Genomic DNA, 12988 nt, shown 5'->3' on the forward strand with positions numbered 1-12988 from the left:
ACCAGTGCTGGGGCCAAAAGGACTCCACAGCTGTTTTCCTTCCTGGGGAGGGTTCTGGCTCGAGTGGGAATGGCTCAAGTCTCCTAAGGTTCTGAAAGCCCACTGTGTGCAGATTCACGGTACACAGAGAGCAGAAGGTGGAGTCCTGTCCTGGAGGTGGTCACAGCTCACGGATGAGCCAGGCAGGCAGGCAGGCAGGGCATGAGAACACCTGAGCTGCCTTCATGAGTGAATGGTGTGGGGGCAGAGGAAGAGAAGCCGGTCTGCTCCCTCGTGTGGTGCCCAGGGCAGGTTGTCCCCAGAGGAATCCCTTACGACAGTGAGGACTATCACGGCTGTTTCCCAAGGGGTTCTGTCAGTGCGTGTCTTCCCCGGAGCGGTCAGGCCGTCTCTAAAATACACTGGCCATGGGCATTGCCTCTCCTTGGAACTTCCCATCTGTTTCTCTTTTTTATGGAACAGTGAATTTCTAGAGGGGTTCTGGGCCACAAGGATGTTGGGTCATTTTCTAGCCTTCTGTCATGAAGAACGCTTTCCTGGGCGTTGGGGTGGTTTGTTGTTCCAGCTCCCTTTCTTGGCTTCTTTTGGGAGCTGGTGCAACAAGAGGAGCTCAGCCTCTGCCTTCTGGCTGAGATGGCACCCTTCAAACAGCAATGCCTGCCTGGAGATAATGATGGCATTTGCCAAAAGGGCTTCGTTTGGCACATGGTATCTTGAAAGGACGTACAACGTCCTTTCAGCTATCAAAGGCTAGTTCAAAGGACATAAACATGAGAACTCTCCAGTGGAGTCTTACAGTAGGTGGAGCGTCCGAAAAAAACTCCTTCAGTCATTTCACTGAGAGTCATTGATTGGGGACACCAAGAATATAGGAAGGAATGCAGAAGGAAAAGATGAAACTGTGTTCAGGATCGGGCGGAGGGATGAACAGGGCGTGCTTGCCTTGAATCCAGGCTTTGTTGGGGGGTGGGGCATAAAGATGGAACGGGTCTGAAACTACAAAGTGGTGATGGTAACACAGTATCACCAGAGTTACACAACAGTGTTCCCAAATTGCAACAATGATGAAAAAGTTTACTAATCCCAACTTAACCAACAAAAATACAGGAAACCACGCAAAAAAGAAAACATCACCAGAAAGGTGGAAACAAACCAAATGCAAAGCAGTTCGGGGGAAAGGAACTCCATGTCCCCTGGGGGCAGACCGAGTTGACGGCGTCCACGGTGAGCAGACAGGGATGGAGGCTGCAGAGCCGACCGCTCCCCTGGACGTGGTGTTTCCGGCAAGGGCTCTGGGTCTCTGTCCAGAGCGGGGGCTCGTTCTCCCTGCAGGGGTGGGTGAGTCATCGTGGGCGTCTGGGTGTTGCGCGGGAGCCAGGGCAGGCTCTCCCTGCCGAGGCGGTGACTCCTCCTCTGCCTCGGGTTCTCCTGCCAAAGGCCGAGCAGGTAGAGGTGCACGTGGAGGTGGAGGTTCTGGCTGAGGGGGTGGGACATCAGTGCCTGGGGCTGGGGGTCCTGCAGGCACGGAGATCCGATCTGCCCGGTGTGCTGGCCAGTACCCAGCTGGCCTGGTGTCTCTGCGAGGGCAAGTCTCGGTTCTCCATCTGCCCTCGGTGGATCCCTGGGTCCTGCACCTGGAGCCACCACCTCTGTAGGGACAGGTCTGGGAAGTGGAGCCTGGTTCCAGTTGGAGGCCAGTGCTAGAGCTGTGGGAGAAGCATCGTTTGCCCGCAGGCCAGCCTTGGCATGTGCGTATCCCGGGACAGAAAGCTTCCAAGAGATTCCCAAAGAATACCCAGGGTCGGATGTCTTTTGGGACTGAAGTGTGCAAGATGGGGGGCGGGGGGTGTGAGGCCAGCGCTTGCTGCAGGCCCAGCAGCAGCTTTCGGGGACTCGTCCCTGTGTAGCTCAGCACCCCCTCCGCACACACTCCCGTACACCAGCCCCAGCGTCCTCACCTCTGTGCTCTGGCGTGCTGGGCTCCAGGTCCTCCTGCTGCCTCAGAGGCCGGGGTTCTCGGGACTCTGGGTCGGAGCCGGGTGTGCTGAGCTCCGTGGCAGCCTCAGACTGGGCCGCCGGGTGTATCCTGGGCGGTGTCTCGGCAGCAGGCCTTCCCCGCCTCCGCTTCGCCCCCGGTGGGGCTGATGCCTCCGTGGGCACGCTCACCTGGAGCCTGCACTGGGCCTCACGGGCGGGGGGGTGGTGCTCCGACCCCTCCCTCCGGGAGCTGGATGGGGTGTCCCCGTCCTCGGCCTCATCACGTGGGAAGCTCTGCAACGACAGTGACCGTCAGCCAGCCATGCTGGGAGTTTTCCGAGCTGGGCCTGGCCAGTGGAGCCGCTGCTTCGGCCTGCTCGAACTTCTCTGCCCAGAAGGGTCAGAGACGTGTGTCTGCTCAGATCCCCACCCGGGAGGAAAGAGACCCACCTGAGGGTGTGAGGTCAGCCTGGGCGGCCGGCCCTGCCCGCACTCTCCCCATCCCGCCCAGCATGCTCTCCCCTGGGGTGTGGACACAACTTGTCCGCAGGCTTCTGACCCCACATCCACCTGGGCTTCCTTGAGGGAGACACACCCCGAGAAACCCGCATCCACACACACAGGCAAAGGACCCGGTGTTTCCGGGTGGCATGGGAGAGGTGGCCTGGCCCGGCCTGGGGCTCCCCGTGTTACCTTTCTGTTTCTCCGGGCAAAGGGCCAGAGGCGTCTCGGGGGTGCCCTGAGCCAACGTCGACAGGGTGCCCACGCACACTGCCTGTGAGCTCTCCTGAGGCCCCGGCCTCTGGGCAGGGGCAAACAGCAGAACATCTCGGCAGCAAGTGATCTGGCTGGGGGCTCCTCTCCGCTCTCGAGGCCTGGATACCCGGGTTGCGGGTTCTGTTGGGTTCTGTTGCCGGCAGGTGACATCATTTCCTGGGGTTCGTGCTGAGGTCCCTTCCCCAAAACTTCCCAAGCGAATCCCTGGGTTTCTGACTGCTCGACCACCACCCTTAAGCCATGTGCAGGCACAGTGACACCCACCCAGCCCAGCCGACAGCCCTGGGGAGGCCTGGGTGCAGCCAGGGCCTGAGCTCCGAGGGCCCCGCTGCTCTCAGACCAGGCTCCTTCTTCTCATAAGTGGTGTGGCCCTGGACAAGCATATGCCCCTCAGGGTTTCCCCAGTCTCTCCATCTGCAGAGTGGCGGTCATTCTCCCATCTGCTTCCTAGGTCTGTCGGCCTACGAGCAGCTCCATGCCTTTCCACCTGGGGCCGATATCACGTGGAGCGTGTGCGCTGAGACTTCAGAAAGAAAGATTCCTTCCTGGGCTGACACAGCACAGAATGGGGCAGAACGAGGCCTGGATGTGCCGTGGTACCCAGGAAAAGGCACTCCCCCTCCTGACTGTTTTGAGACCCCACATCCAAGTTGGAGGACCGAAAGGAAGACTCGAAGGTCTCCCTCTCTTATAGAAAAGAGTGGCCAACTTTCTGGTCCTCTGTTTCCATTGAGATTCTGTTCAAGTGTCCCAGCTCGGCTTCTGCGGGTGGCTGAGCTTCTAATGGCTCCCTGCGTTCTTGTCTTTTCCTCTCCAAACCTTCCGTCCTTTTCCCCCTTCTGGGGTGGATGGGCGCTGTCATTGCTTCTACCTTCGAGACAGATTGATGAAAAGTCTGGACCATCGACTCCTTTCCTCTCTTTGGTTCCGTGTCTCTCTCTGGCTGTGTCCCTCTCTTTTCCTTTCTCAATTCAGTCTGTGTCTTCCTCTTTCTCTCTCGTGTGTGGACGGATGGATGCTAGGAATGCACATGTATATGATTAGATGAGGGTTATGTTTTAGGGATAGGTTAGAGGGAGAGAAAGGCTTTAGGTCGGAGTTGGTCATGGGGGAAGGGTCAAGGGTGGTGGTGGTGTTTCTTGGAATCTGAGTGCTGTGCATTCTTCGTCTCTTTCCATATGAACCCCTTCTCAGATACACCACTTGCAAGGAGTCTCTCATGTTCCGTTTCCTCTCTTTTGCATTTGTGAATGCTTGCTTAGCTTCTCTGTTGTGAAGAGGTTCCATTGGATGGAAACCCATTGGTGTACTTCGTGTACCTCTTTCCCTTACTTGAAGAGACCCATTTCTACCTCCGCCCAGCAAATGGCAAGGAGACTCTGATGTTAAGGAGCCTTTGACCTACGCTTCTTTCTAGCTATCTCATGACATCAGCCTTTAGGGTGAGGTTTTCCCCGATATTGAGGTGGTCTGAGATCAAAACCAATAGCGTTCTTCAGATGTAGCTGTCTGGTTTTCCCATGGACATGTATTGAAGAGGCTTTCTTGTTCCCATTTGGATATTCTCCCCTTCTGTGTCAGAGATGAGTTGAGCATGGATGCTGGGGTCTGTGTCTGGACCCTCAACTTTATTCCATCGATCTGGATCTGTGTGTGTTGTTGTATTCCCAATAGCATACTGTCCGGCTCCTGCTGCTGCTGCTGCGGCTAAGTCACTTCAGTCGTGTCTGACTCTGCGCGACCCCATGGCCTGCAGCCTACCAGGCTCCTCCGTCCAGGGCATTTTCCAGGCAAGAGTACTGGAGTGGGTCGCCATTGCCTTCTCCGATACTCTCCTGAGGATCCTAGTTTGGTCGTCTAATTTCCTTTCACACAACCTTGGATGTCCGTATCGGGGCTTTTTCGTCGGATTGTATTGACAATTTAGGCTCTTTTCTGTTTCCGTACCCCTTTTGCAATTCTTGGTTGGGTGCGAAAATGCATTGGCATTTTGGGAGGAATAGCATCGAAGCTGTGGATTGCCTTGTGGGGCTGGGATATCATTTTCCAAATAGGAATTCTTTCAAGCCCTGAGCACAGCTTCTCTTTCCAGGGATTGGTGTGGGCTTGATCTTCCTTCTTCCATCTCTCGCCGTTTTGTGAGAACAGGTCCTTCCTTCCCTTCTGGGTTAGATGGACCCGTGGGGATCACTTCAGTGAATGGCATTGTCAGTGGGGGTGATAATTCCCTTCTCATTGGAAGACTTTGCTGTGAGTATTAGAAATGCAAGTGATTTCTCTTCCCCTTCCTCCCTGTCCATCTCTCAGAGCCACCGGGAAACAGAGGCCTCACCCAGGGTCACACAGGCCTGAGGAGGTACAACTAGACTGTTGATTCTTCAGGCCCTCAGTGCTGGACATCATCCGGGATACTCTGTGTGTGTCTTCCTCAGTCTGGTGTCCCTTCAGACCTTTCCCTAGTTTTCACAGGCTTGTTGTGTTGGTGTTCTTTGTCTGTTTGGAGACACATCCTTGATAAGCTTTGTGTTTCCACTCATTCGTCTCGCGATGTATGACCTGTCTTTTGCTTTTGTACTGAGGTCTTTCCCACAGTAGATATCTTTGATTTTGCAAAGTCCACTGTATTCTCCTGGTTTTTTTTTGTGGACTGCCTTTTAGTTTTGTGTGTGAAGACTCAAAGCACGTGTCCGGTTTCGGCTCATTGTTCCTCTAGATTTGTGACAAGTTTTCATGGAGTGTTTGTCTAGGGATAACTGGAAGTGAACTCGGTGTAAGGTGTCAAGTCTCCATCTTCATTCATGTCATCCCCTGAAGTTTCCAATACCCTGTTCCTGAGTGGTATTGGAGACCTTGAGGGAAGTTTGCTTGCATTGGAGTTTGCGTTTCCACCTTGATTAACTTCACACTGTTCTGCCCTCAGGGACACTGTCAAGGGGGAGTGAGGAGCAGCCTGCACTTCCAGCAGTGACCACACGGTGGGGCGAGTGCTGCTCTCCCCTCTGGGAGCCCCAGGCCACAGGCATCCCAGTGAGGAGCCAGCTCTGTGCTCAGCTGAAAGGAGTTAGTCTCTCAGGAGCCTCTGAGCCCTTCCGTTTGGATCACCCAGGGTGGGCATTTACTGTGACAGAAAAAATTGCCCTGAATTCCATGGACGGAAGAGCCTGGCTGTGTAGAGATCGTGAGTTGCCGTGTATCAGACACAACTGAGGACACAAAAATTCAATAGATTAAAACACTTTTTGGGTGTGGGGGGGAGTAAAAGGGGGTGATGTGGGTTTTTTTGTCTTATAAAATAGCCAAGGGAAATCTAGTTTAAACCTAAATTCACATATATGGGATAGGTATAGCTCTCCGTCACCCTATTAAAAAAACTACTAAACTTTTTTGAAAGTTTATTTTGTAGCTTCCTTGAGCACTTCATTGTGAAGCTTTTTTTTTTTTTTTCTGTGACTTTGGCCTCATTAAAAAGTACGGTTTGCCTTTACTGGATAATTTTGTTCATTGGTTTCTTAGGGAATCTTGGTAATATTTGAGTTTCCTGGGGAGTATGGTCACATGACCTGGCCCTGGCCAATCGGTGCCTTCCACCTCCTTGGCCACTGTGATTGGCTCCGGACTGGGGCAGTGCCCAATCGGGGCCCAGGGCCGGGCCTCACGTTAGAAGCCAGGGGAAGAGGAGCTCTCGTCCTGCTGGGGTAGGGGAAGGGGTGGGGCCGGGGGAGGTCAGGCTCCATAAGTGGGAGGGGCGTGAGGTCCGCCTGCGGCAGTTGGTGACCTTCCTGCTCCCCTCAGGGCAGAGCCGCCGGCGTGAGAATGAGGGCGCTGCTGAGCCCAGGGACTGGGATGGCCTGTTGCTGCTGTGGTCCCAGAGCTCCACCCGAGACCTGAGGGAAGCCGTCTGCCCGTGAGTCCTCTCCCGCTTGTCTGTCAGCTTGTTTGAAACATGCTGGGTTTTCTGCCCAGCTGGCTAAGGGGAGTCCCTGGAAACGCAAGGGTGTGGGTTTTGGCAGACTTCAGGGAAGACATGCCAGATGAGCCTGGGAGACTCCAGCTTAATCTGGATTCAGGAGATATCTCCTCGGGCCAGCTAGTAATTGTAGGATAAGCCTAATGAGTCTTCACAGGATGAAGAGAGTAACGTGCCAAGGTAGCAATCGATGTCCTCATTCGAGAGGTTGAAGCTGGTGCTCAGAGAAGCGGGGAACTTGGCCAGAACAAGCAGGTGTGCACCCAGACAGAACCCCCAGATCCGGCCATTGGAGCTCAGGGAGGCCACTGGTGTGGCTTGTCCCTGTGGCAGGGGCCGAGGCATGCAGCCCACCCTGATTCCTGCGGGGGCCTGACTTGGGAAGTGCCATCTGGTAGCTTTGAGACTCACCAAACCAAATTGCACTGGAGAGAGGAAGGACACCTTCCTTCATCCACCCCCCACCCCCGCCGGATTCCCACATACCCTGACCCCTTTCTCTGGATTTCGGAGCCATTTCCAGAGTCCCGCTCATATGACCTCATTCGAAGTGCACTGTGGACGAGCTGCCATCTGCAGCTGCTACCACAGCAGCCAAGGGCTTTAGCTCCCGAGTACCTCCCTTCCTTTGGAACTTGGGGGCCCTCTACTCCCCACTTGCACACCACACACCTTTGCTGAGGATTGTGGGGACCCTCACTCAGTTTGCAGCACGTTGTAGCCATCCCTGTCCTCTCAATACCTCCCTTGAAACTCAGCTTGTGAGCTCCTTTGGAGCAGCGTGGCCCACCTGCAACACTGCAACGGAAGAGACACAGCTGACAGTGAAACAGCAGCTTAGATCTGACGGCCGGAAAGCTCTGTCAAAAGGGACCTCCCTCTTCACACCGTAGAGGCTCTAGGAGCCGCCAGGGTTTCGGAACCAGTGCTGGGGCCAAAAGGACTCCACAGCTGTTTTCCTTCCTGGGGAGGGTTCTGGCTCGAGTGGGAATGGCTCAAGTCTCCTAAGGTTCTGAAAGCCCACTGTGTGCAGATTCACGGTACACAGAGAGCAGAAGGTGGAGTCCTGTCCTGGAGGTGGTCACAGCTCACGGATGAGCCAGGCAGGCAGGCAGGCAGGGCATGAGAACACCTGAGCTGCCTTCATGAGTGAATGGTGTGGGGGCAGAGGAAGAGAAGCCGGTCTGCTCCCTCGTGTGGTGCCCAGGGCAGGTTGTCCCCAGAGGAATCCCTTACGACAGTGAGGACTATCACGGCTGTTTCCCAAGGGGTTCTGTCAGTGCGTGTCTTCCCCGGAGCGGTCAGGCCGTCTCTAAAATACACTGGCCATGGGCATTGCCTCTCCTTGGAACTTCCCATCTGTTTCTCTTTTTTATGGAACAGTGAATTTCTAGAGGGGTTCTGGGCCACAAGGATGTTGGGTCATTTTCTAGCCTTCTGTCATGAAGAACGCTTTCCTGGGCGTTGGGGTGGTTTGTTGTTCCAGCTCCCTTTCTTGGCTTCTTTTGGGAGCTGGTGCAACAAGAGGAGCTCAGCCTCTGCCTTCTGGCTGAGATGGCACCCTTCAAACAGCAATGCCTGCCTGGAGATAATGATGGCATTTGCCAAAAGGGCTTCGTTTGGCACATGGTATCTTGAAAGGACGTACAACGTCCTTTCAGCTATCAAAGGCTAGTTCAAAGGACATAAACATGAGAACTCTCCAGTGGAGTCTTACAGTAGGTGGAGCGTCCGAAAAAAACTCCTTCAGTCATTTCACTGAGAGTCATTGATTGGGGACACCAAGAATATAGGAAGGAATGCAGAAGGAAAAGATGAAACTGTGTTCAGGATCGGGCGGAGGGATGAACAGGGCGTGCTTGCCTTGAATCCAGGCTTTGTTGGGGGGTGGGGCATAAAGATGGAACGGGTCTGAAACTACAAAGTGGTGATGGTAACACAGTATCACCAGAGTTACACAACAGTGTTCCCAAATTGCAACAATGATGAAAAAGTTTACTAATCCCAACTTAACCAACAAAAATACAGGAAACCACGCAAAAAAGAAAACATCACCAGAAAGGTGGAAACAAACCAAATGCAAAGCAGTTCGGGGGAAAGGAACTCCATGTCCCCTGGGGGCAGACCGAGTTGACGGCGTCCACGGTGAGCAGACAGGGATGGAGGCTGCAGAGCCGACCGCTCCCCTGGACGTGGTGTTTCCGGCAAGGGCTCTGGGTCTCTGTCCAGAGCGGGGGCTCGTTCTCCCTGCAGGGGTGGGTGAGTCATCGTGGGCGTCTGGGTGTTGCGCGGGAGCCAGGGCAGGCTCTCCCTGCCGAGGCGGTGACTCCTCCTCTGCCTCGGGTTCTCCTGCCAAAGGCCGAGCAGGTAGAGGTGCACGTGGAGGTGGAGGTTCTGGCTGAGGGGGTGGGACATCAGTGCCTGGGGCTGGGGGTCCTGCAGGCACGGAGATCCGATCTGCCCGGTGTGCTGGCCAGTACCCAGCTGGCCTGGTGTCTCTGCGAGGGCAAGTCTCGGTTCTCCATCTGCCCTCGGTGGATCCCTGGGTCCTGCACCTGGAGCCACCACCTCTGTAGGGACAGGTCTGGGAAGTGGAGCCTGGTTCCAGTTGGAGGCCAGTGCTAGAGCTGTGGGAGAAGCATCGTTTGCCCGCAGGCCAGCCTTGGCATGTGCGTATCCCGGGACAGAAAGCTTCCAAGAGATTCCCAAAGAATACCCAGGGTCGGCTGTCTTTTGGGACTGAAGTGTGCAAGATGGGGGGCGGGGGGTGTGAGGCCAGCGCTTGCTGCAGGCCCAGCAGCAGCTTTCGGGGACTCGTCCCTGTGTAGCTCAGCACCCCCTCCGCACACACTCCCGTACACCAGCCCCAGCGTCCTCACCTCTGTGCTCTGGCGTGCTGGGCTCCAGGTCCTCCTGCTGCCTCAGAGGCCGGGGTTCTCGGGACTCTGGGTCGGAGCCGGGTGTGCTGAGCTCCGTGGCAGCCTCAGACTGGGCCGCCGGGTGTATCCTGGGCGGTGTCTCGGCAGCAGGCCTTCCCCGCCTCCGCTTCGCCCCCGGTGGGGCTGATGCCTCCGTGGGCACGCTCACCTGGAGCCTGCACTGGGCCTCACGGGCGGGGGGGTGGTGCTCCGACCCCTCCCTCCGGGAGCTGGATGGGGTGTCCCCGTCCTCGGCCTCATCACGTGGGAAGCTCTGCAACGACAGTGACCGTCAGCCAGCCATGCTGGGAGTTTTCCGAGCTGGGCCTGGCCAGTGGAGCCGCTGCTTCGGCCTGCTCGAACTTCTCTGCCCAGAAGGGTCAGAGACGTGTGTCTGCTCAGATCCCCACCCGGGAGGAAAGAGACCCACCTGAGGGTGTGAGGTCAGCCTGGGCGGCCGGCCCTGCCCGCACTCTCCCCATCCCGCCCAGCATGCTCTCCCCTGGGGTGTGGACACAACTTGTCCGCAGGCTTCTGACCCCACATCCACCTGGGCTTCCTTGAGGGAGACACACCCCGAGAAACCCGCATCCACACACACAGGCAAAGGACCCGGTGTTTCCGGGTGGCATGGGAGAGGTGGCCTGGCCCGGCCTGGGGCTCCCCGTGTTACCTTTCTGTTTCTCCGGGCAAAGGGCCAGAGGCGTCTCGGGGGTGCCCTGAGCCAACGTCGACAGGGTGCCCACGCACACTGCCTGTGAGCTCTCCTGAGGCCCCGGCCTCTGGGCAGGGGCAAACAGCAGAACATCTCGGCAGCAAGTGATCTGGCTGGGGGCTCCTCTCCGCTCTCGAGGCCTGGATACCCGGGTTGCGGGTTCTGTTGGGTTCTGTTGCCGGCAGGTGACATCATTTCCTGGGGTTCGTGCTGAGGTCCCTTCCCCAAAACTTCCCAAGCGAATCCCTGGGTTTCTGACTGCTCGACCACCACCCTTAAGCCATGTGCAGGCACAGTGACACCCACCCAGCCCAGCCGACAGCCCTGGGGAGGCCTGGGTGCAGCCAGGGCCTGAGCTCCGAGGGCCCCGCTGCTCTCAGACCAGGCTCCTTCTTCTCATAAGTGGTGTGGCCCTGGACAAGCATATGCCCCTCAGGGTTTCCCCAGTCTCTCCATCTGCAGAGTGGCGGTCATTCTCCCATCTGCTTCCTAGGTCTGTCGGCCTACGAGCAGCTCCATGCCTTTCCACCTGGGGCCGATATCACGTGGAGCGTGTGCGCTGAGACTTCAGAAAGAAAGATTCCTTCCTGGGCTGACACAGCACAGAATGGGGCAGAACGAGGCCTGGATGTGCCGTGGTACCCAGGAAAAGGCACTCCCCCTCCTGACTGTTTTGAGACCCCGCATCCAAGTTGGAGGACCGAAAGGAAGACTCGAAGGTCTCCCTCTCTTATAGAAAAGAGTGGCCAACTTTCTGGTCCTCTGTTTCCATTGAGATTCTGTTCAAGTGTCCCAGCTCGGCTTCTGCGGGTGGCTGAGCTTCTAATGGCTCCCTGCGTTCTTGTCTTTTCCTCTCCAAACCTTCCGTCCTTTTCCCCCTTCTGGGGTGGATGGGCGCTGTCATTGCTTCTACCTTCGAGACAGATTGATGAAAAGTCTGGACCATCGACTCCTTTCCTCTCTTTGGTTCCGTGTCTCTCTCTGGCTGTGTCCCTCTCTTTTCCTTTCTCAATTCAGTCTGTGTCTTCCTCTTTCTCTCTCGTGTGTGGACGGATGGATGCTAGGAATGCACGTGTATATGATTAGATGAGGGTTATGTTTTAGGGATAGGTTAGAGGGAGAGAAAGGCTTTAGGTCGGAGTTGGTCATGGGGGAAGGGTCAAGGGTGGTGGTGGTGTTTCTTGGAATCTGAGTGCTGTGCATTCTTCGTCTCTTTCCATATGAACCCCTTCTCAGATACACCACTTGCAAGGAGTCTCTCGTGTTCCGTTTCCTCTCTTTTGCATTTGTGAATGCTTGCTTAGCTTCTCTGTTGTGAAGAGGTTCCATTGGATGGAAACCCATTGGTGTACTTCGTGTACCTCTTTCCCTTACTTGAAGAGACCCATTTCTACCTCCGCCCAGCAAATGGCAAGGAGACTCTGATGTTAAGGAGCCTTTGACCTACGCTTCTTTCTAGCTATCTCATGACATCAGCCTTTAGGGTGAGGTTTTCCCCGATATTGAGGTGGTCTGAGATCAAAACCAATAGCGTTCTTCAGATGTAGCTGTCTGGTTTTCCCATGGACATGTATTGAAGAGGCTTTCTTGTTCCCATTTGGATATTCTCCCCTTCTGTGTCAGAGATGAGTTGAGCATGGATGCTGGGGTCTGTGTCTGGACCCTCAACTTTATTCCATCGATCTGGATCTGTGTGTGTTGTTGTATTCCCAATAGCATACTGTCCGGCTCCTGCTGCTGCTGCTGCGGCTAAGTCACTTCAGTCGTGTCTGACTCTGCGCGACCCCATGGCCTGCAGCCTACCAGGCTCCTCCGTCCAGGGCATTTTCCAGGCAAGAGTACTGGAGTGGGTCGCCATTGCCTTCTCCGATACTCTCCTGAGGATCCTAGTTTGGTCGTCTAATTTCCTTTCACACAACCTTGGATGTCCGTATCGGGGCTTTTTCGTCGGATTGTATTGACAATTTAGGCTCTTTTCTGTTTCCGTACCCCTTTTGCAATTCTTGGTTGGGTGCGAAAATGCATTGGCATTTTGGGAGGAATAGCATCGAAGCTGTGGATTGCCTTGTGGGGCTGGGATATCATTTTCCAAATAGGAATTCTTTCAAGCCCTGAGCACAGCTTCTCTTTCCAGGGATTGGTGTGGGCTTGATCTTCCTTCTTCCATCTCTCGCCGTTTTGTGAGAACAGGTCCTTCCTTCCCTTCTGGGTTAGATGGACCCGTGGGGATCACTTCAGTGAATGGCATTGTCAGTGGGGGTGATAATTCCCTTCTCATTGGAAGACTTTGCTGTGAGTATTAGAAATGCAAGTGATTTCTCTTCCCCTTCCTCCCTGTCCATCTCTCAGAGCCACCGGGAAACAGAGGCCTCACCCAGGGTCACACAGGCCTGAGGAGGTACAACTAGACTGTTGATTCTTCAGGCCCTCAGTGCTGGACATCATCCGGGATACTCTGTGTGTGTCTTCCTCAGTCTGGTGTCCCTTCAGACCTTTCCCTAGTTTTCACAGGCTTGTTGTGTTGGTGTTCTTTGTCTGTTTGGAGACACATCCTTGATAAGCTTTGTGTTTCCACTCATTCGTCTCGCGATGTATGACCTGTCTTTTGCTTTTGTACTGAGGTCTTTCCCACAG

The 12988-nt window shown here is 55.3% G+C and overlaps 2 protein-coding genes across 2 annotated transcripts; both read right to left on the bottom strand.

Moving 5' to 3' along the window:
• Positions 1 to 1053: 1053 nt before the first annotated feature.
• LOC145517264 (uncharacterized) lies at positions 1054 to 2863 on the bottom strand. Its single transcript, XM_081519539.1, has 3 exons — positions 2671 to 2863; positions 1959 to 2271; positions 1054 to 1706 (listed from the first exon to the last, which is right to left on the bottom strand). The coding sequence occupies exons 1-3, from the start codon at positions 2803 to 2805 to the stop codon at positions 1078 to 1080; spliced, it is 1077 nt and encodes a 358-aa protein (XP_081375665.1). The 5' UTR covers positions 2806 to 2863; the 3' UTR covers positions 1054 to 1077.
• Positions 2864 to 8695: 5832 nt separating this feature from the next.
• Positions 8696 to 12681, bottom strand: LOC145517134 (uncharacterized). Its single transcript, XM_081519395.1, has 3 exons — positions 10313 to 12681; positions 9601 to 9913; positions 8696 to 9348 (listed from the first exon to the last, which is right to left on the bottom strand). Exons 1-3 carry the CDS (start codon positions 10547 to 10549, stop codon positions 8720 to 8722), a joined length of 1179 nt encoding a protein of 392 aa, XP_081375521.1. The 5' UTR covers positions 10550 to 12681; the 3' UTR covers positions 8696 to 8719.
• Positions 12682 to 12988: the final 307 nt, after the last annotated feature.

This window comes from Giraffa tippelskirchi, chromosome 8, assembly GCF_054371585.1.
Source record: "Giraffa tippelskirchi isolate mGirTip1 chromosome 8, T2T-mGirTip1v1.2.pri, whole genome shotgun sequence".
NCBI lineage: Eukaryota > Metazoa > Chordata > Mammalia > Artiodactyla > Giraffidae > Giraffa > Giraffa tippelskirchi.